Raw genomic sequence first — 23,763 nt, forward strand, 5'->3', positions numbered from 1 at the left:
CGGAAATCAAGATAAACCGTTTTTTACCCTTAAAAACTCACCCCCTTCCCCTTCCCGACCTCAGATCGCCCGTAAATTATTTTTCCTTTCATTTCTGTTATATTCTCTTCCCTTTCCAATGGGTTTCATCCTACTATAATTTTTTTTTGTTTCAAAAATTATCGATCCTGGTCTAGTCCCAGTTTTAAAAGAACAATTTCTATATCTCTTTTGCCATGAGATTTACTGTGACATCTTTGTGTCATTGAATTCTGGAAAAGACTGCAAAATCCTAGGTTTGTGGCACATACCATGTTTAGAGACCAAGTTAATTTCTCAAGGGAACCGATAATTCATTATTACAATACCCATGGACAGAAGAAAATCAACTGCTGTTGTGTCTGAATGTTTGGATTTGAATTCTTGGAGCCCATAACTTCTTCTAGATTGAATGTAGTACTTTCAGAACTCAGTAAAAATGATGGTAAAAGAGCACAATATTTACACGAATCATATTCACATTATTGGATATGACGTGGTGGAGCTCAGTTTTGGTTTCCTCGAATACCCGATTTAAATCCCCTTTCTAAATTTTTGTATATAGGGCCATTTAACATACTTTAATGTAAGTGTCTTACCTCTGCCAGATATTCATGAATTCGCGACTAATATGTTTTGATATTAGAATATAGAAAAAACTAATTCTTTATACATCACGTGTTCCTATTTTGTTGAAGTATATTTTTATTTGGAGTAAAATTTAAATTTATATGAAATTTTTCCATAACTTATTCTTATTTTTAGACACAATTGGTGGATAATTTTGAACTAAACAAACAGGATAAAATCGTTAGTAAATAATATGTAACTGTTATCTATTTGACTTTCTGTTTCATTCATTTTTGTCAAGCTTTATTCTGGTATTTTGGTTCATACATTTAAATCACTACGTCTCTAAAAAAATACTTGTGAAATAAAAAAATATACTATATAAAACAAGCAAAAATTATTAACAAATCGCCTATACATTTTAGTAACATATTGGTAAATACAAAACGATTGGGACGAACAACAAACTACACAGTAATTTTAATATTCTCAATTTGGCAGTAATCTTACACGATACTAGAATCGTAAATAAACTTTGACACTCGACCGCAGCTAAGGTTATTTGTTTATAAATAAAAATAACAAGTTCGAAGCGACTTACCTCGTAAATTTTATCTGTACGAAGCTTGATGCGACTTCCCGCGGCAGTTTCGTATGTATCACCACCTTATCTTGACAACAATAACGCTATAAAACAAAGTCATGAAGCAGGGGATAAATTTTTTGACGCAGATCTTGGCACACGACCTTTCTTGGACGGAATTAAGCCGCGAATAGACCTGTGACGAAATTAAATAATTAAACGCTTGTTTACATTAGTCACCTGGTGATATTAAAAAAATTGCAAACATTACTATTTAGTATTGATCATCGATCTGTCATTATAAAATAATTTCATATTATGTAAATATAACCACGCTTTCTTATCTACGTTTATGGGATTGCTGTTAATTGCTGATAATTTTTAATGGGAAAATAATTATGCAATTATGAGTAATTGTGAAGGAATATTATTGCGGAGATAGGCAAAATAAGCAGTTACACATTTCAGAAATATGACAAACATAATAATATAAACAATTGCCATTAAGATTGCGAGTCGTAAATTCACTTTTACTTTCCCACTTGTCGTTTCTAAATTTTTTATGTAACTGTCGAAATTTGCTTGGATTCGCGTGAGACATTTATATTAAATTATTTCGTATAGTGTGAACTTGACATTAGTTAATTCTTACGTAACAAGAAGCATTGGTTTCGCTTTAAGTGCTCTCCAAAAGAAAATATATTAAAAATATACACAATTGCAGTACGGTTAGCTTTAGTGACAAATTATAATTTGAAAAACATAAAAATTGCAATAAAAAATAAATTAAAAGTATAAAAATATAAGAAAAAACGATTTTGTGAATATTTTTTATTATAAATTTATTGTCATTGAGTAAAACAGTGTCATATGCAAAAAGTATACTTAAAATAGTACTGTAAAAAATATTAGGTAGATCATTTATACACGGTGTCACCTAACGAATACTCAAGAGTATAATCTAGAACCCAAATGGTGTCGTAACCAAACTTGCGTAAACGAGAAACGTCCCAAAAAGTTACTGGGTGTTAAAGTTTCTTTTTTATTTCTTGTTTTCTCCTTAACTCAGAACCCAGTTAAACGATTTGAGCAAAATTTGCTGTTGCTTAGTTTCTCTTCATGAAGTATGCAGTGATTATGTTCCTATTAGGTTAAATCATACAGGGCGTTCATGTTACTACAGACCTTTGTGAATATTCTTCTGTAACTTTTTTATACGTTTAATTTTTTACACGCAACTATCAGAAATAGGTAGAGAATTTTACTCTACGCAAAAAATTTATATATATGAAAAGTCGAAATTATTCTCAGTTATGAAGATATTACAGAAAATAGTAATAGTAATAATAGTCTCGAAAGATATTCCACCTAAAAATCACATTAGCAGTGGAAAGATCAAGTAGTCGTTGGAAAATAATTAAATGTTGCGTTGTTTTAAGTGCGTAAGTGTCACAAAATACTTGTCATTACTCAATACGAACGTCAAACGTATAACTTCTGTGCTTACAAAATGTTTTCTCATTCAGAATTAGTTGATATGTTGGTAATTTACGGCGAGTCACAAAAAAATTCAAGAGCTGTAGAGTTATGTCGAGAAAGGTCACCTCATTTCTGATCATAGAACCTTGACAAGATTGGAGGCGACCTTGCGACGAAATGAAGAAGCATTTTCTGTTCGGAAAAATCAAATAATTGACCGAAGCGTAAGAAACAATGTTAATACCGCTAGACTGTTACAGTATTTCGAACAAAATCCACAAAATTCTGTACGGCAGGCTAGCGGGGAATTGAATTTGGATAAATTAGCCGTTCAACGAATTTTAAAGACCAATGGGTATCATGACTACAAAATTCACAATTTGGAGTCTAGTATTTGCCTGAGCGTCACATTGAAAACAGACTTAATTTTATAGCTCAAATTGTAGTAAATGTAGAAACTGTTGATCAGAACCTTTTTCGGCACGTTCTTTGGATGCACAAAGGCGGTTTGTTAGTAACGCTTTGGTCAAAAAGGTGCAACGAACACTACTGGTCAATTGAAAATCCCCACATTGTAAATCCATTCCAAAACCAAGGCCATTTTGGAGTAAATGTATGTAGTCCAATCAGTTGGCGCTCAAAAAGGGGGTTGCCTGTGAAGTTTTAGGGGAGTTTTGAAAAGTTATAGATTTTGACGTGCTCTTTCCGAATTTTTACTTTGCCCCCTCTTTTTTTTTCGGAAGTAGCCGCCATATTGGAAAAATGGCGCTCCAAAACAGTTTTTCGACGATATTCTCTTTCCGACTCACTTTATGCTGAAAATAGTTATGTAATAAACTGAACTAGAGAACATTTCCTATAATTTATGTCTCAACCTTTTTTCTGTGAAATGAATAGTTTCGGCGTACGAGCGCCGCAAAATCTACTCCAACACGCGTTATGGCCAACAAACTCATTTCCACACCGCCATGAGATAGAGTTCCTGGCGCGTTTTTTTTTAGTGATATCCCCAGCAGGCCTAATCCAGATGTGATGCACTGTTGACTAAATTTAGTACATTCTCCTTCGCTATCCCTCATGGACCTGGTTTTGTGAGTTCTTCGTCTTCAGAACTGAGCAAAACCTCACTGATAGGAAGTTCTTCCAAGTTATCCGCGATAGGGTTCTCTTCTCCGACTTCACCACCTTCTTCCTCGATTTCGTCGAAGGTTTGCTGAACCTGGTGATAGGAACGAATGTTGTCGTGCTGCTGCTTTTGTCGGTGGCAACGATGCAATATTAAATTTATTTTTAAATACTGACTTCGTGAAGCATGTGTAGGTGTTTAACGACATACTTTTTACGACACTGTAACCGTACAACGCAAGGAGGAAGTGTTCTCCAGCTACGAGACAGTGATGCAGAGGAAGATACGGAGTCAGTTCTATAGCAAACCTTCGACGAAATCGACGAAGAAGGTGATGGAGTCGAAGAAGAGAACCCTATCGCGGATAACTTAGAAGAACTTCCTATCCGTGAGGTTTTGCTCAGTTCTGAAGACGAAGAACTCGCAAAACCTGGTCCATCAGGGATAGCGATTACCTTTTGTTTTAACTGTATTAAAGAATTATCGAGTTTAATCCTTTTATTTGTTGTTAATGACATTTATTCACTTTAAACAACGAACATTCAATTATTTTCCAATGACTTGATCGTTCCACCACTAATGTGTTTTTTAGGTTGTATTTCTTTCGATACTCTTTAGGAGTATTTTGTATCCTCACAGTAGGCCCATCCTAGCGAGATTGAGACACCCCGTACTATTAAATCGTCTCATCTTGATCTCAGGCGTCTGTGATTACCGCATTGGCCTTCCCTACCGGGACGCCCTGTACACGGCGGCGTACGTAACTTTTATTTAACAAACGTTAGTGTTTATTTACCAGTATCGGAGTGTTTTATAATATGTACACATGTCACGGGGCCGCCATAATTCCCATTTACATAAAAATGCGAGCTGCGACTCATCATGCGTGACCCAAATAGGCCCACTATGTGTGTCAGAGTCAGAACCGCGTATTATTTTGATCGCATTCGTTATCTCTTTTCGAACCTACATATCAGATAAGGCACTTCACGGTGGGAGGAACGCAGCACAAACAAAAAGTGGAAATTACAGCAGTTCGCACGGAACCATCCTCGTACAGTGATGACAAAAGCGGATGTGTTTCCATAGATTTAGTTTGTGAAAAAGTACGGTGTCGGTGTTGGACAGTCGCAGGATTACAACTCGTTTATTGTTCGACGCAGAACTAGCGAAGATGAGCGATAAGGATCCCGTCGTCACAGTGAAAGATCTGCCCATGACGTTTACCGTGAAATACTTGGGTAAATATTCTGGTTTATTTAAAAATACTTGGCGTCTCTTAAACATCTACGTATGCGGATGGCGTCACCCTGTTTGTATATAGGGTGACACAAGAATGACAATTATTTGCAGATAATTTTTTTCAAGGAATTATCCTTACGTCACAAAACTAAAAGTTATTCATTTTGTCACTGGCGTCTACGATTATAATTGCTGTGACAAGAGAAAGGTGCCATTTATTTGCTAAAGACATTTTTAGAAAGAAACTAATTTGAACTAGAAATAATGCATATTTAGACCGATCGAAATAACTCATTTAGAGGGGAAAAAAAAGAAAATTGTTACCTGGACTTTTATAAGTGGAAATGGTAAAGGGTAAGAGAAAAAAAATAAATGCGTGAGCAGGGGCGGCGGAGGGTTGATTTGGGTAGTGAAAAATTATAAAAAATTGTATCATTGGCATTTCTGGCGAAAGTTGATGTCAAACAAAAAAGTATCCAATATAAAAGTTGTAGATCATGCAAAAATCTACAACTTTTGTAGAAATCGCTTTTTAAGATAACCTCAAAATTTCCGAGAAAAATGCGAAAAACAGTTTTTTTTCTGATTTTTCGTTTTTTATTTCTCATTGCCGCACAAATAATTTAATTTTAACGAAACTTGGTGAAAGTATACCTTTCTGTGTCTTAAATATCCACAAATTTATTTAGATAAAAAAATTAAGACGTTTCTGAGATATTAATTTTTTTCGGCCTGAAACACTTTTTTTTCAAAGAAAAATTCTACTTAAAAAAATCATCTTACAGAGTTCTGCCGGTAATCATTTTTTTCGTTTTGAGATATACTTTTTGGTGAAATAAAAAAATCTGTAACCACAGTTCAAAAACATGCTCAAAAATGCAAAGAAAAAAAATGACTTGCAACAATGAATTTTTCAGTTATCGTTGATAATTAGTTTAAATACTTTAAATTAAAAAAAAAAATCAAAAAACGAATAAAACAATCAAATCCAACGAAAAAAAAAAAAAAAAACTGTCTCATTGTTTGACCCAAAACTTTATTTTTTGTACAGTATTGTTTGTTTGTATTGAAATTTTGAGGTTATCTTAAAAAGTGATTTCTACACAAGTTGTAGATTTTTGCATGATCTACAACTTTTATAATGGATACTTTTTTGTTTGACGTCAACTTTCGCCAGAAATTCCAATGATACAATTTTTCATAACTTTTCAACCCCCCAAATCAACCCTCCGCCGCCCCTGCTCACGCATTTATTTTTTTTTCGTCTTTTATAAGCCCCTTTACCATTACATATTACAAACACACATTTCACGTAGTGTAATTAATTCTCATTTCGTGCGTATCATTTGCGGCTTAATTTTCCTGTTTTGTGTTGTTTTGGATTAATTTAACATGTTTAGCACTCATTTAGATGATGAAATGGCTGAATAAGGCAATAAGGTAAAAAGACACTGTATTTTGTTTCAAATGTTTAGTAGTACCCATTTTAACTTTCCTGAATACGCTCCTGCCCACTTTTATTCGCATGCCGTGACTGTGCAATTGTTTATTTCGTTGGAATATGTAAAGTGACCGCAGTATAGTTCAACTAAACAAGATCGATGTCAGAGGTAATACACAGATTCAAAAATAGTATTTTAAAGAAATATGTAGTAATAGCTATATACTTTTTATTAAAAACTTTAAGTTATTTTAAAATAACTCAAATCTACCAGATTAGCAAGTATTTTCATTTATTTTTTTAATATGTACATTTTATAAGGTTGCAAAAACAATTATTTAAAATAAAAATACCGATAATTTATTAAATCATGCAAAAATTATGAATTTTGTAAAAAAAAATGGAAAACTTGGTTGTTCATCTCAAAATCATACAGTTTCCTTGGACATTCAACCATCATTAAAAGATCTTCATTTGCCCTTTGCGGTGTTATCCCTACTAGTGTCGTTTTCTAAACCCTATTATCATTGTAAAGTAAAAGTGATCTGAGAGCAAAAACAACAACAAAAATAATACCAATAATAGTACGATATTCACCTGTAATTGTCAATTTCAAGTAAATTAACTGTTTCTGCTTGAAAAACACTAAAAACAATCCGATCAAGAAAGTGGTGTCTGCGATCCGAGCCACTAATATTCTCAAGCAACTGCAGATGAAGTCATTCTAAGAGATTCAGGAACACCCCATTTTTATTGCCTCAAAAGATCCACAAACCAAGCACCACTCCGACAAATAGTGATTTCGGTTGTCAACTTGTCCAGAAGGTATTCAACATAACTAAAGAACTGATGGAGAAAAACGATAATCAATCGTGAGAATTCATCTGAATTCAAACGATATCACAGCTAGTTTAACGTGACGTCGTTTTGCAGAACTCTCAGTTGAAGAACCTTGAAAGAACTTCATCAAATAAGAATTGCAGAGAACACGGCTGAGAATTTATTGAACTTGGCAATAGTGTGCACCAAATAGATTTTATTCTTCCTTGTCCTCAACTCTAGCAAGTGTTACTTTCGTTACTTTTATCTGCGTCTCCACATTTCTCAGATAATCTTTCTTCTCTCTTTTTTTCCAGCATCACACTGTTACTAGGGTCTCCCTATGAGCGTTATAAAGAATAATTTCATTTAATGAGTTTATTCAACATACCTCCTTATATTGTCACTGTAAACAGCTTAAGATAAGTACGTAACCTTATACTATTAAGGCAGATTATCATTTGATGCAAACAGGTGACAATTATTTGACATCGCTTCTGCTTTACCCACGACATATCAATTATCTGTATTATAAATATGGAAAAACCTTTATAAAATAAAATTTTTATAAAGAAAACTAAGACATGAATAGGTTATAATAGGGTTTTTTTGGCTAGCCCAACAAGATGTTTCTCACATAACAAGGTTTTTCTTGTGATCTGTTGAATTATATTCAACCAATTTTACTTCTGTTTACAATTTATTATCCACTAGTTACCTTTTGTAATAAAATTGATTGAAATGATTTAGTGATAATAGCTCTACTTGACTTGAAGTCGACGCGATTTTAACTAGGCTGAAACACTGACGAATATAAATTTCTGCATATTAAGACCTTATCGATGAATTCCAACAATTTAGATAAACGGATTTGCTAAGTACTTGAGTAAGACCAATTGCGGATTATCTGTCGGAATGTTTCGTTTTCATAAATTCATTTATCGGATATTATGTTAATGAAACGGTTACGAGTTAATTTTCAAGACTAAGAAATTGATCGAGTACCATTTCTAAAAATACCTATTAGAATTGTATCGATTATTTTAAAAACAATTTAAGGCGCATTTTGCAAGTTTTCAATAGACCATGATAGGAACAAATGTGCATTGTAGCAAGTTTAATGTATCAAATAAACTAGTATTGAATAATGTTTCACTGCACTTTGTGAATGTAAGAATTTGGGTGTTTTGATTGACACAAACTTATCTTTTACTTCTCACATTGATAACATAATTAAAAAAGCATTTGAGCAGTTTAAGACAAAAGAATATTAGGAAAATATCGGTTATCTATGTGTTTTTTAACTAGCAATACAGACGCAATGTATCGAGTTCTAAAGATAAAATCATGTACTATATTTCTAGTATTTTTTGTGTAGGGGACACGCTGTATATGTTGAACTTTTATACATTTGAAAGCAAACATAATATGTATCAAGCATAACTTTTTTTAATACACTAGATTCTGTATTTCTTTTTTTGTATAAAATAATCGAAAATTAAAAAAAATCGTGAAATACTTATTAAATACTTTAAGCAAATATTCTATACTATCCGCAAAAATTTTTATTTAGGTAACCAAGTAAATTTAATACCGCACAAAATGTAATGTATTTATTGCTTATCAAAGAATTAAATTAGATAATATAAAAAATTGGACCGAGGGTTTTTCATATTATTATTCGATCCATCATAATCCGTCACTACGAATTAGCCTAGATTTTTCCAATGAAATATCCTATGCATAAATATTAATTGATAACTTATCTATTTTATTTACCTTTATTTCTTACTCTCTAGTAAGTCAAATATAGAATCCAACTGTGAAATGGAGATAAAAAACACTCTAGCGACGGATATAAAATCTCAAATAATTTTAGCATGTTCCATTCGTTTCCTTTTCATTAGCTGATTGCATCAAAATGGTTTCATTGAAAAATTCGCCAGTTATCTGTGTGAATTTGGAATACGAGTATATGGGTTGCTCTATCGAGGTTTCGACCTTATACAAATGACGGGTCACACCAATTTTTTGTTTGGGAAAGATAATAGTAATAATAATTCTACTAATCAAGTAAATATTTTAGGAGGTTAAACTAAATACCTAATTATTTTTGACTCATATTCGCTAAAAATAATATTTATATTTGATAACTATCACTAATGTAGCATGTTAGATGTAATACTAGAAACACACGCCTGTTTTATGTTTTATCTTCAATTCAATTAGTTCTGCCTGTGACAATATATGTTCTGTTTTTATACTTCACAGATAAGATACTGGTGATTATGCTGATAAAAATATATTTTCTCGGTACCCTACAAATAACTAGCAGCAATGTAAAAAGTTGTTTAGCTGATTTGTTACTGTAGTTCAATGTGACGCTAAATCGCTAAATAAATAAAGATATAGACAACCGATAAAAATAAAAATTTAGTTATTTATTTTTAGATGTAACAGAGGCTATAGTTTCACAGCGTTGTCACCTATTTTTGGGACACCGTGTACATCATACACCCACTTTTAGGCTGTTATTAACCATAAAATTAAAAATTCAGTTCGCAGTCGCACACCATCGAATTCTATTAACCCCAACGACCTAGTTCAATCAATTATTTGGTTTTAACTCTTTTGGTGTTTTAGTAAGACTATTAATTGGGAACTAGTTCCGATTTGTAAATTTATATAAATATTCAAAGCGTCTGTGTACAGGGTGAACGACTTAGGAAATGCGTTTCCTTGTGCTATTATAAAAATGGTGTTTATTTAACATACGGCAAAAATTCAAGGGGTTATTCCCTGGAGAAAATTGTAAAAAAATTGAAATAAAAAAACTACGGGCCGAAAACCCCCTTCACCAACCTAAACGGGTCGTATATGATTTGCATGTCGAAAAACGGAGTAGCCCATGTTATTTAACGCAAAAAGTTATGTAAAACCCATAAATTTTTTTCTATTTATTTGCGACCGTTTTGTCAATAACAGAAAAAAAAACATTTTTGTTTGAGCCCTTTAATTTAAGGGCAAATAACTTCCTAAGGGTGCGTCTTAGGGCACATGTTAATAGGAACTTTTTGGCTTGACCGAAAAAGGTTCTGATCAACAGTTTTTACATTTACTACAATTTGAGCTATAAAATTAAGTCTGTTTTCAATGTTTTTTCCAAATGGAGCCTACCTCATCCCATTTAACACAACGTGTCCCAAATTTTATTTAAATTTTTTGTATCCTGTAGCGATTCATGATCATGATAGAGGACTTGACTAACAAAAGTTTAACTGTTAAAAACAGAAAATACACGTCAAACAGACAAATGTGAATTAGTCTCAACAAATTCGACACATACAAAATGATCAAGCACGAGACGTATTCAAATGAAATTTTGGTTCATGCTTCAAACTGGTTTCTTTTCAATACGTGCACTTGCCTTCGTTTTTTCTTAAAAAAAAAAAATATACTCAGTAAACCCAGTGTAGTACGCCATAGGTACTTTAATTTCGACTACATTAATAATTTAAAAAATATCAAAATTGGTTTTGTCGAAAATTTTTCTCTTTCGGAACAAAGCGGCTTTTCAAAAATCATCAAAGGACAAAACATTCTTAGATTAGTCCAGGGAATAACCCTTTGAATTTTTGCCGTATGTTTAATAAACACCCTGTATATTTTTAATTACTGCAAAAATTTTATTTCTTTACCCACCTTTCTAACGGCAGGCACACGCGTAACATTTTAACCGTCAAGTAAATTATGAAGGATAAACTATTAACAATTCTGCTCCTTTAATTCCAGGCAACCATCCTGCGAAAGGCCTATGGGGAATGAAACACACCAGGAAACCCGTCGACTTCCTGGTGGCTCAAGCCAAGAACCTCCCGCCCAACATCATCCTCCCCGTAGTCAGAATATGCATCACGAAAGACGGCATAAGCTACCAAGAGCTAACAGACACGACAGGCAACAGCTCACCTGTCCACTTCCCCGTGGACGTCATATCCTACGGCGTCCAAGACCTGGTCTACACCAGGGTGTTCAGCATGATCATCGTCACCGACGACAACTTGGAGAACGGCATTCCGTTCGTTTGTCACAGTTTCGTGTGCGAGTCCAGGGACCAAGCGAGGAAGATCACCTACGCGCTGGCGGCGGCTTTCCAGGACTACAGTCGACGGGTTAAGGAAGAAAATAAGGATATGACGAAAGTTAAAAGATTCGCTATCGACCTGAGGACTCCGGAAGAGCAAGCCGAGGCGTCCGACGGCGAGACTGACGCTTGACGCTGTTTTCGACTGACACGTCGACTTGGACTTTAATATTTGTGATATTTTTTATTGCGGTTCACCCGGTGAATATTTGTTCTGGTTCATTTATCAGTATTCAGCACGTTATTGACACGTGTCGTATTAACGCGTGTCAACTGTTCCACATACAGGGTGATAACTTTTTAATTGTCCGATACAGGTATCTTTTTCATTTTAAGAGTTACAGAAATGATTAAATGGGCAAAAATTATAATTATATTCAATATCTTGGTTATTTATTTACGAAAATCCCATAAATTATACGTAGTTAAGAGAATTTCCTCTTTTTTCTAATGAGGCAAAAATTTAATATGGTGTTCGTAAGAAAAACAAAAGTTAACTACCGCTCAGCACACATGTCTAGAGATACGTCAAAACTGATTGTAAAAATCGATTCTTCACGTCATTTAATATTAGACTACACATTTTTGTCCAAAAATCTTGAAAAACAACTGAAATACGACTAAAAAAAGAAATATCGTAAAATCGGTTTTCTTCGAATATCTTCGGAACTATTCGGAATTTTGTAAATTTAGAAACGGATCCGTGATCGCCATAAAATTCTGCACATTTTTGCCAATTTAATCATTTCTGTAACTTTTAAAATAAGAAAGATACCTGTATAGGACAATTAAAAAGTTATAACCTTGTATATCCATTATACAATTTTAAATAAGAGCGAACATATTGCTCTGATGTGTCGTCTGAAGCTTATTGACAATACAATGCGTATTATTAATACTTCGAGAAGATGTACTTATTGAAGAGATACCAAAGTACGATTTAACATATATTTCATTTCAGTACAATATGGACACATTGTCTGGGCGCCACTAGAAAATTTTAGAAGGGAGGCAAAGATAATATTCCCTATTTTATTTGTTTTACATACAAACTAAAAGAAAACAGTAAAATATACAGGGTGTTTGTAAATAAGTGCGAAATATTTTAGGGGGGTGGTCGCTGAAGTTATTTTGTGAAAAAAGTTCAGGTTGAAAATATGCTTCGTTTCCGAAATACAGTGTTTAAATTTTAAATTTTTATTTATTTTTATTAATTATTTCAAAGAGTTTTAAAGATATTGACTCGTAACTTGATGGTTGTAGTTTATTTACAAATATTGACAGCAACCTACTAGATAATGTTTCAATAGAAATTAAAAATACACAAAAAGGATTTAAATTTAAACACTGTATCTCGGAAACGAAGCATATTTCAACCTACGTTTATATGACCTTTTTTTTTCATAAAATAACTTCGGCAACTACGCCCTAAAATATTTGGAACTTATTTACAAACACCCAATATATAATAATAATGAACAAAACACTAGAACAATCATTTTTTGGTATGCAGAATAAAAATAGAAGTAAAGATAATCAAAACATTGAGAAAACTAAAACTTCAACCTCCTTTTTGACAAAAATACATAACACTTCTTCGAGAAATTGATCAGGTATACAATCAACCTTTTCTATACATTTGGTAAGCATAGTACGGATAAACATATTTAAACTGGAAAGGACTTCTTCAGGTAAATCTGTTTGACCAATTAATTGTGAAAATAAAGTATATACTTCATTGCAAAGTTTGGGTTTAATAGAAACTCAAACTTAAACATTTTTTTGTCTAATAAGCCATCTTGCAAATAATAATATAAATTAGATTCAATACCTCACTTGGAAACCTGCACAGTAAATATAAACACTAAAAACACTATTCAGTGCAACCTCTTAACTTAGAAACACAAACAGGAATGATGGTACATCCCAGGAAGATAGGTGAAACGAATATCTGCCTTATTGCAATTAGACCCTTATTAATTCCTTTAGGTATTTTCCTAATGATAAAATAATATGGTTTCTTGGTATCCATTATGAGAATTTCTTGATATTAAATTGACACAAATAGCTACCTCAAATTTTCTAATTAAGTACCCCCAGATTATTAAAATATTATACTATGTGTCGGCCAGCTTGTTCTATAGTCTGTTTAGAAATGAAAGAGAGTAATAAAAGCTTATTATGTATGCAAATCGTAAATAAATGTAGTACTGGTGCTTATATTCAATATTTTTATATTATGTATTATCCGTATAGATGAGGTGTACTTTTAAAAAAAATTGTGTGACCGGGTTGTACTAAATTGTAGCAGGTAGCTAAAATTTAATCCCCGACAATCCGTCTTTGTCTATGCCGCTTCAATTTCTCGGTCCATTTCTCTTATAAGTAAACAATATAAAAACAGCATTTCAAAACATGAGGCTACTTTAAGCATCATAACCGGGTTAAGAGGGTTTTTAGTAATTCAAATAAAATTATTCAATATTATCAAAATATTTATTTAAATTTAATGAATAGACTTTTATTCCACACAAAAATATATGTATTTTGAAAATTCAAATTATGGTGAGTAAATGTAGTGTTGTATAACTATACAATAAAGAAAATAAAAAAGTAGGTATATTAAAATTCATCCTCTGAATATTCTGATGAATTATCTTCGTCTCCTCGATTGATAACGATAGGTTCCACAGTAACGTCAATTAAATTATCGAGTTCCCACATTTTCTCCTCTTCTTTTTGTACATGATGTATACATCTTTGCCAGGCAAATCGTTGTCCTCTGAAAGTTCACTTAAAATTTTGTTTAGCGTTGGTATTTCTTTTTTAAAATAAAATGAGTGCACCTTTCTGCGAATGACATTTTTGAAGAAATCATCTATAACGACTTTTGACCTCCCTGTAGATGATTTTGGGGGATTTACAGTATCTTGTTTATTTTTTTTTCCTTTAAAAGTCTGTAGATAGTCGATTTTCCAATCCCTGTCATTTTGGAACACTTTTCCACGATGTCGTCAACACTGTTGGTAGAATTTTGGTGTTTCAATGCATTAAATACATTTAATATAATAATCTTTTCATTCTGAGACAGCGCACATCTTTCCACGCGTTTAGCAGGTACGTAATCTGATAAGCTCGACATTTTACCCAAACAACATTATATCCACTGGCACAATAGTCACTAAACACAAGTTGAATTTTACTCTACTGCACTAGCACGTCTTCGTATATTCAGCTCTAAGACTGGATTGATCTGTCACAATACACTAGCTCCTGCCCTATGATGTATCCAGTAAAATATACTAATGTACACCCATTACCTGTTAGCATTAGTGTTACCCGATAATTACCTGAAACGAAATATTAGCACGCCCATGGCCGGTTCTTATCTCGGGGTTTTATTACTCTCTTTCATTTCCAAACAGACTATAGAAGACTATACCCGTAGAAACAATTTTGTCAACAAGAATATTATTATATTATATATTAAGATATTATTCGTATTACACAGAATTACTTTAACCAAGGGCACATATAATGTTAATATATTTTTAAATTTGGTGGGTCATAAATTATGATCTTTGGTACCATTTTTTTAGCAGAGGAGAAGTGTGGTTACTGCCTCCTCTTATCCCCGTCTGGTGGCGCCCATGTATCTGAGAATGCTACAACAGGTCCACCTCAAATGGATATTCTATTTTTTTTTGTAATACCATAAATTCACGAATTGCTAAGGATTGCACCTGTATATTGCTACAGGTATAAATACATTTAAATCGTCAATACCCTTCTATAACACATCAGCATAATGTGATTAACTGTGTCGTGTTCTGACTATTAGTTTACAACAATTCACTAAAACGTGTCGTGTTGATACATGTCGTGTTAACACATTAACACGACATGTGCTAATTATGGTTTTATCTGAACAAATGGTTAGATTACAGCAAAAAAGTATTTTTGGTTTCAGTAATTGCACAGAAAGAACATTGTTAAGAAAATTCACAAAAGTGTGGCACAAGTTGTGCGAGATATTTGTAGAATATTGTGTAAAAAAATATAACAATTTGGGCTACAATTGTGTGGATTTTCATGACAGTTTTTCCACGGGGTGAGTATAGAAGACAAAAATTTGTTACTAACCGTATAATTTATTGTATTTACCTTAGTTACGACTTTATTAAAAAGAAGTTAATTTATAATTATCGTACAAGTTATTTTTTCAGGTGAAAAATTGTGTTTACCGAAATAAACTTTTTTAGATTGCTTTGTTTGTCACTTATTTCCATCAAATATTATCAGTGATCGGACATTTTCAAATAAAAAGGGTACAAATATATAGTGGTAAGATTATTATTTCGTGTATTATATTTTTAGGGAATTAAATGATTATTTATACAAGTTGTCTCAGGATGAATTGACCAAACCTAAAATTTGAATTCGGTTGGTCAAAATGAGATAAATTATATGAAGGAATGTCTTAAAATGTTCGTTTTTCGAGACTCACAGTGATGAAATATAAAAAAAAATAATATTTTCTATAATATCTCTGACGATGTTTGCCGTAGTGTAAAAAAAACTTGGGTTTCCTACTAATCTTCTTTCTATTAATGTTTCTTCTGAAGAAGACCATTGACAACTGCCACAGAAACCTGGAAACAAACCTATAACATCAACTCAACAGATGGGTTACATTTAAAATTGTAATAAACGAAGACATACTTATTTCATTCAGAGCTTTCATAAATGATTACAAGCTACGTGGCCAGTATTTTTGTTTGGAACAGTAATTTTATTTCATTCGTGTGTGATATATTTAAAAATTATTAAAACAATAAGATCAAGACAAAAAAATACAACATTCGGTTTCACCGCGTTGTAATGGGCGTTATTTTTCACATTTTATTCAACCAATTGGCGATCACTTTATCTCCAGCGTAGACGCAGTAGTTTGTCATTATTCATTGTAAACGAATCATTAATATTGATGGCGCTAGTATTTAAGGATTTGAATATCTTAGCCAATCAATGTTAGGTAATAATCGAGTGCAGCAAGCAACAGTGGTGTCCGATGGAGTTTGAACATTGAGGCTAGCCTTACTGATAGAGTGAGGTGAGAGACGAGGTCGAGGGTTCATACAAAACCGACGTGCACGATAACAATCTAAATTAGGGGAATAACTGTGATTTCTCCTAAATAGTTTGAAAATAACCCCAAATACAGAATAATCTGATAAATTAATTGGTGAATTGAATTGTGGTGTGTGTAATATATTAATTATTCTGGGTTTTCTTGGTAATTGTATAATTTAAGTGGACAACAAATTACTATTTTTTTTATCAGTGGCGCCCAAGAGGTGAAAGATTTGTCCATTCTAGCCCCACAGCTCACGACGCGACGTACAGATTTGGGTCTCATGTTTCTTTGAAGATATAGTCCAAAGCCTTTAAATCGAAATTTTGATCAACTTGCCTGAATTTTTGATATGAGTTAGTTTGAGATATATTATAACAATAAGTGACAGTAATTTTTTGATCAACCCCCGGCCAAGGGTGAAACAAGATAAAACAAAGGAGTTTTTCAAGATAACTCAAAAGGGGCAAGGGCTAGAAAAAAAAGTTTCTTATAAAAGTTGTAAATCATATAATTCTACATAAAAATGGCATCCTGACTTTTTCTTGTACTATTGAAATTAACAGAGTTAAGGAGGCTAGAAGTTAAGGGAAGATTTCAGAAATTTAAAAAAATCATAACAAGCAGAAAAACGAATGAATTTTGTATTTTTTTTTAATCTACTCTAAAAAATGTAAAGAGACACGTATTTTTTTTATCGCCGGAAAAACATATTTACGGGGTGAAATACACCCTCAAAGTTCGCCCCCCCCCCACACAGTTTTTTCAAAATTTCTGGGGTTCTAATCAATATTTTGAAATAAAACAAAATGGAAAATGATAAAAAACAAATATTTCGCAAGTGATTTCGTGTTTGGGGGTTGCTACCCTTATTTCTTATTTCAGAAAAACTATATTTTTTATTTATAAAAAAATTAAATTTACTCAAAAAGAATTCAAAATATGAGATAAGGGGGGTGAACAACAAATTTGAAATTGTTATAACTTATTAAAAATTAAAAATATATCTATTTCTCTGAAAAGAAAGGTTAAATTTTTTAGAGTAGATCGAAAAGAAAAAATTACAAGATTCATTCATTTTTCTGCTTATGATTTTTTTAAATTTCTGAAATTTTCCCTTAACTTCTAGTCTCCCTAACTCTGTTAATTTTAATAATACAAGAAAAAGTCAAGAGGCCATTTTTATGTAGAATTGTATGTTTTACAACTTTTTTGTCTAGCCCTTTCCCGTTTTGAGTTATCTTGAAGAAAACCTTTGTTTTATGTTTTTTCACCCTTGATCGGGAGTTGACCAAAAAATTATTGTCACTTATTGTTATAACATACCTCAAACTAACTTATATAAAAAATTCAGGCAAGTTGACCAAAATTTCGATTTAAAGGCTTATTTAATTGGACTAATAAGCGAGTTTAAGTTCATAATCCTATTTTTTTTGTACAATTAAAAGAAATAAGACCATTTACAGTAGCATAGCCACTGACCTCCTGACTTAAACCTATAAACTTTTTTTTTCGGTGAAATTGAAAAATAAAATGTGTCGTAGTATTCATGAAGAAGAAACAGTTCTCATGGTTCGTCAGATACATATGTTTAACAATCGGTGGACAAAATTTTAAACTGTTGCAACATCACATAAGTAGGTACGAGCGTAGGTATTAACTTTTTCTTGATTCCACTGATTACATTTAACAATAAATAATTGAATTAGCTGAAATATAGCTGTGATAACATTCTACGTATTTATTACTTCCATAAATATTTTAATCTTTTGTACGTACACTTTTTGTACATGCCGATTTACTGTGTGAATTGGATTAGGTCAGGTATTACACAGTCGACCAAATCCAGTGGCGTACATATATTTTTCAATAATTTTCGAAGTACGTTAAGGTCTTGCTACAGTTCGAATTTCATAAAATTTGGAATTGTTTTATTTTCGTTTCCAAAAACTGCTTTTGAATACCACAGCAAATGCAATAGAAACAAACGTAAAATTTTACAAAATCTTGTTAATTATTATTACAACTTTTATTTAACTTGTCTTAGTATGGGTCAAATCTTGCAACTGAATTTTCAAACAGTTATCCACAACCGATTGAGCTGAAATTTTACATACACTTTTAGTTGATATGTGCTTTTAGTGTGGATGACAATGCATGGTTAGCTAAGTGACGTAATTCTAAATCCAATGTTGCGGACTCTCAAAGATGATGCACCAGGTATTTTTTATGCACTCCCATGATATGGGTATCAAATGAAAAGGTTTGCTGAGAATTATACGAAAATAAAATGAAATTACCAAAAGCTTGTTTTTATTTTATTCTTTTTTATACATGAACTTATTTTCAAACACATGTTGATATAAATTGGTTTACTTTCCGGACAAGAAGATCATTGATCCTATTGATCGGTTAACACACTCACAGTCTCTGAAAAAAACTTTCAACTAATTTCCACGAGAATTATTTGGCGGGTTATTGGTAGAATATAATTATTTTTGAAACTGATAAATGAGTGGTAATTCTAGGAAATATACTTACAGACTAAATAATCTATTAATTTCTGATATGTACAATTCTTCTCACCATAAATAAATACTTCAATGCGATTATCTCAGTAATGAGTGATGACTTCAATGTTTGAGATATAAATCAATTGATATGGGTTTTTCGAATTTGCTATAATTACGTAAGGATTGAACGAAATTGACGCTTGGTGATAAAAGTAAATAATGTACATTCATATACAGGGTGTTAATGAACTTATGTCAAAAATTTAAAGGGGTGAAAAAAGAGCAAATACTGAGTCAACTGATGTCACAAACTTGTATCGCAAGTTTAAGGTCATAGAGAAAAAAATGTTAATTAAAAATGTGTTTAAAACTGTTTTTAAACTGCTGATATACATGTATTTTATCGCGGCGAGTACTTAAAAAAAATTGTGTACTGTATTCGAAAGTCAGTTTGTAATACATTGATGTAGTGATTGCTGTGATGTTTTTTGACAGTATTTCCAAGTTTTCTTTTGAAAATGGCGCATTTATCTAGCAATCGCGAATATTATAATATGCAATTTTTGATTCTAGATTGCAAGCATTGGCGGCTTTTTCATAGTAAAATAAATTGATGTGAAATTTTGTTTACAATGCTATCTAGATAATTACAGTGATTAGCCTTATGAAACATATTCAAAAGGAAATGTTAAATTTGTAATGTGCTCGACTCGCACAGTTCATTTGAAAAACACCGAAAACGTGGGCTTCTCGTAGCTCGTCCCTAAATCTGTAGTGTTTACAACGGTGGTCATGGTTACTGTCGCGCAGTAGTAGAAGACGGAGTGGAAGTGATGTATTTTACTATATAATTTGGGCTCTGTTTAGTACTTCTGTAACCAAATAATAGGCTGCTCGCTGCTTTTTTTCTTATTAAACGTATTTTGTTTACGTGCGGTGTAAAATTTTGTTACCTGCGTATTGTTTCTTGTGTTTTTGAAAGAATTGCAAAAGTTTTAATTAGATAGTAAAGGTAGAGTAACAACACTTGCAATGTTATTATCGATTGAAGAATCAGTGGTGAGAGAAATACCAAATTTTAATGATTACGTTGGTAATTGAAAAGTTTATTTCGGAAAGCTAAAGAATGGACATTCACTATAAAAAATGATGTTGAACACATTTTCCCTATCTTTCAATTGTACTTAAAATAAAACAACCCTGTTTGATTTTTTTTTTAATACTTTATACCTGATATGGAATTCAAGAGCCGCCACTAGCGCAAGTATCGTTTTTGTATTCAAGAATCTGGTATATATTATTTTTCCTGTCTTGATGATCTCTTTCTTGAAAAGTCAAGAACTTTTCATGTTGAATGAGGGTAGAACACAATTTTTTGTAGCCTCTACGGATAATAGTCTTTTTCGATTTTTGTTTCTGAATTCTAATTCTAAGCTCATTTACTGTTAGACCAGGAAAATTAGCGAAAAAAAGAGAAAGTCGAAAAAATTCCTATCCGCGATATTATTGTAAAATTGTCTAAAGGAACATAACAAGACATCTCTTATCTCGTGAGTCAAAAAATTTTATTAGCTAACTTTTCTATTTAAACAAATAAGTGAGGAAAACAGTTTCTTCACTTTGCAGGGAAAACCGTCAATTTTAGCGAAAAGTGACTACCAGACAACTTGTAGAGAATAAAATTATCTACAAAATGAGACTTGTTAAAGAAGAAAAAATGATATGGAATAAAATTCAGCGCCTTTCAAGAAGTTAAAATTGTAATTTTATCGACCGCATCATTTTTCTTAATATTTTTTAATTTTGAGAATTTTGCAATAAATTCAAATGTTTTTTATTCTTTTTTAACAATACATAATAATCTAAAAATAATTTGTGAATTTTTACTTTAATTTTACATTTAAATCGTAAATAAATAGCTAACAAAATTTTGAAAAAATAAGTTTACTTTGGCTTAATATGTAAAAAATTAACTATTTAAATGAACGATAGATTCACTTATTTATTTAATAATAGTAAAATTCCGAAATTGAAAATTTAATTAATATTTCGTTTAACAATAATTTTTGTGACATTTTTATAAATTAAAAAAATTAAGTATTCTACGAATTCGTAAATATGCCCATTGTTATTTTTCGTCGAGCTACCCCAGTTTAAAAAAAAAATAAGTTTCTACGATGAATAGAAGCCGACATATTGCAAAATTTTACAGCGCGCATTAATTTGAACTTTGGATATCACTTTTCTCGCGCGCGCGACCGCTTGGATGAGCTTTCCCCACCACCACGCAGGACATTTTACTTAGCAAGTACCTTCTCTTTAAAGGGCTCGTTAGTCGTTAATTTTCCACATTTTTCAATGAAATTCACGGGAAATCGTAGTTTACGTCGTAAACTTTATTTTGCGAAAAATTCAAGTTTTAATATTTATAAACGATTGCGCTACGATTTAAAAAAAAATCTTATCTTGGCTCCTGTCGGTCGTAGGGGGTACTTTTTTTATTTTAAAACTGTATTTTTTTGCCAGCTATCCATTGCATCTATTTTCGGTGAGATAGCATAAATAGCAACAATGTTATTCAAATTGTTTATAAGCGAAAAACGCACGGTTTTTTAATGCACAATTTGAGAATGTTAATGTCAAAAAAACGGTGATATTTTTTAATAGGTCGCTTAATTACGTCTTTAAGATTACAATGACGCTTTCAGAATCATGTTTGGTTGAAAATTAACGCCTGTACAGAGGCTTAAAGTTCATAACTTTTGGAGCCTCCGCTATAAACAAATAGAATTGTGCGAAAACTATTGCACCTACAGCGCCCACTTTTGGCACACTTTTAAAGTATGACAAAACCCTCAACTTGTCATAGGTTTTATAAAATGTTAACAATAAATGCGATAGTTATAAACAAATTAAAAAATTTTTTTGTTTTTGCAATAACTTTTTTGTTTATTAACCGATTTTAATTTAACAAGCGAGTCACTTTTCGCTAAAATTGATGGTTTTCCCTGCAAAGTGAAAAAACTGTTTTCCTCGCATATTTGTTTAAATAGAAAAGTTAGCTATTAAAATTTTTTGATTCATGAGATGAGAGATGTCTTGTATTATGTTCCTTTAGACAATTTTACAATAATATCGCGGATAGGGATTTATTCGAGTAAAAATTTTATTTGAATGGTGTATTCCTTAACAATTGAATTCTCTTAAATCTATGAATATAATCTACCAATTTACTCCAACCCCCATTCCCACGCAACACCAACCAGAAACGAAAGAGAAACTGAAAAAGGCAATGTGAAAAAACTGAACTAATTTTATTTTTGCGCACATGTAAATAAAAAGTTACATAAAAAAATACTGAACATTTCAAACACAAAACATGTATTCCATCACAGCACTATTGAAGTTGAAGTTTGGCAAGAAAATTAGTCCAATGCTTTTATTCCGTCTTCTTAAGGTAATTCTGAAAAACAAAAATCATCACGGTAAGCTATCCTTCTTTTCCAACCTGGTAAAACTTTACCTCTTTCGCAATACTTTCTAGATTCTTCGAAGTGTTAGCACCTGTGGTCTTCACCAGACTCCGCAAGAGGCCATCTTCTTTTTGTAGCAAAACGTAAGGGTGATCGTATTCCTTGACGCTACCAGCATCCATCACCAGTATCTTATCAGAGTCCATTACTGTGTGGAGCCTAGAAAAAAATCCAAAAACGCGGATGGTTACAACTATTAGTCCAGGCTGTATCGTCGCTCCCGCTAGGAACATGATTCTCATTCGATTTTTTTTTTCATAATCTTACTAAAAAAATTACCCTTGAAACATATCCGCATGCTGCCAGACGTTACTAATGGTCAAAAATTGGTTAAACAATTTTTTTTTAAACAAATTCGTAATTTTCGATTTTTTCGCTCGAAATAATTTTTTTTTGGCCTTTTTGGGGTATCCTGAACAAAAAAGGTTAATAGGCAGCTTTTCTCTAAAATCTACCGTTTTCGAAATATTAATAATTCGAACAAACGCGATTTTAACCATTTTCAACGTCTATAAACTATATTAAAAATTGCAATTTTTAGTGTTTCCAAAATTTTTAAATAATCTTTGAACATCCTTTAACAAATATCCGAAGAGTACGCCGGCAAATTTTATTCTGAACACTTGTTTTTTTATTGTTAATAAGGTGCGTGCGCAGCGTTTCTTGGCCCCGAATTAGGTTTGAGTGCGGATGTACGAGTTTGTCTACGTCAATTACAAAATTCGAAATGGCGGATCCAATATGGAGGAATGGAAGAAAAACATTTGGAATGAAGAAATGAAGAAATTTTTGTCAAATATTGCACAAAATTACAAGAAAATATAAATTTAGTGATTTAATGCAATTTTTTCGTAAACAAATCTTGAAAGTTTCAAATTACGACGACTATAACACTTATTCTTCAGCTCTCAGCCCAAAAATAACATAATTACGATTTCGATATTCAAGATGGCGGATCCAATATGGCGGATTCTGTATCCCATTATAAATATGTCTTTCTAAAGGTCAAAGGGCCCTTCATATAAATAAGACCCCTTTTCAAAGATACTCCTTGTATAAAATTCAAATTGCTAACGTACATAGTGACAAAGCGATAAACAGAATTAATAAAGTCAAATTGAAATAAAAAAACTCGGAGAAAAACTGACTATTGAATCAATT

General features: G+C 32.1%; 3 protein-coding genes across 4 annotated transcripts in view; 1 reads left to right on the forward strand and 2 right to left on the reverse strand.

The window, feature by feature from the left end:
- Positions 1 to 11,315, reverse strand: part of LOC108910533 (protein tyrosine phosphatase type IVA 3-like) — a 16,781-nt gene extending 5,466 nt beyond the window's left edge. Inside the window, exon 1 of one of the 2 annotated variants that reach the window (XM_018715155.1) lies at positions 11,248 to 11,315. The gene's annotated coding sequence lies outside the window, so the exon portion shown is untranslated. Of the gene's footprint in view, positions 1 to 1,189; positions 1,341 to 11,247 lie in introns of those variants that run through there. The other variant, XM_018715154.1, reaches the window with a different exon arrangement.
- On the forward strand, positions 4,648 to 12,071 carry LOC108910532. Its single transcript, XM_018715153.2, has 2 exons — positions 4,648 to 5,017; positions 11,071 to 12,071. Exons 1-2 carry the CDS (start codon positions 4,951 to 4,953, stop codon positions 11,553 to 11,555), a joined length of 552 nt encoding a protein of 183 aa, XP_018570669.1. The 5' UTR covers positions 4,648 to 4,950; the 3' UTR covers positions 11,556 to 12,071.
- A 10,291-nt stretch (positions 12,072 to 22,362) lies between these two features.
- LOC108910545 (probable multidrug resistance-associated protein lethal(2)03659) overlaps positions 22,363 to 23,763 on the reverse strand; it is a 31,023-nt gene continuing 29,622 nt past the window's right edge. Inside the window, exons 11-12 of the mRNA XM_018715172.1 lie at positions 22,593 to 22,761; positions 22,363 to 22,532 (exon numbers count right to left, since the gene is read on the reverse strand). Coding sequence (XP_018570688.1) covers positions 22,509 to 22,532; positions 22,593 to 22,761 — 193 coding nt within the window. The 3' untranslated portion in view covers positions 22,363 to 22,508. The remainder of the gene's footprint in view (positions 22,533 to 22,592; positions 22,762 to 23,763) is intronic.

The sequence above is a fragment of the Anoplophora glabripennis genome, unplaced genomic scaffold (assembly GCF_000390285.2).
Source record: "Anoplophora glabripennis isolate ALB-LARVAE unplaced genomic scaffold, Agla_2.0 scaffold501, whole genome shotgun sequence".
Classification (NCBI taxonomy): Eukaryota; Metazoa; Arthropoda; class Insecta; order Coleoptera; family Cerambycidae; genus Anoplophora; species Anoplophora glabripennis.

Bases quoted from the DNA above. Each gene is read 5' to 3' on its own strand.
- LOC108910532 (XM_018715153.2), top strand. From the start codon at position 4,951: ATGAGCGATAAGGATCCCGTCGTCACAGTGAAAGATCTGCCCATGACG. The intron at 5,018-11,070 runs GTAAATATTCTG...CTTTAATTCCAG, and splicing joins GTTTACCGTGAAATACTTGG to GCAACCATCCTGCGAAAGGC.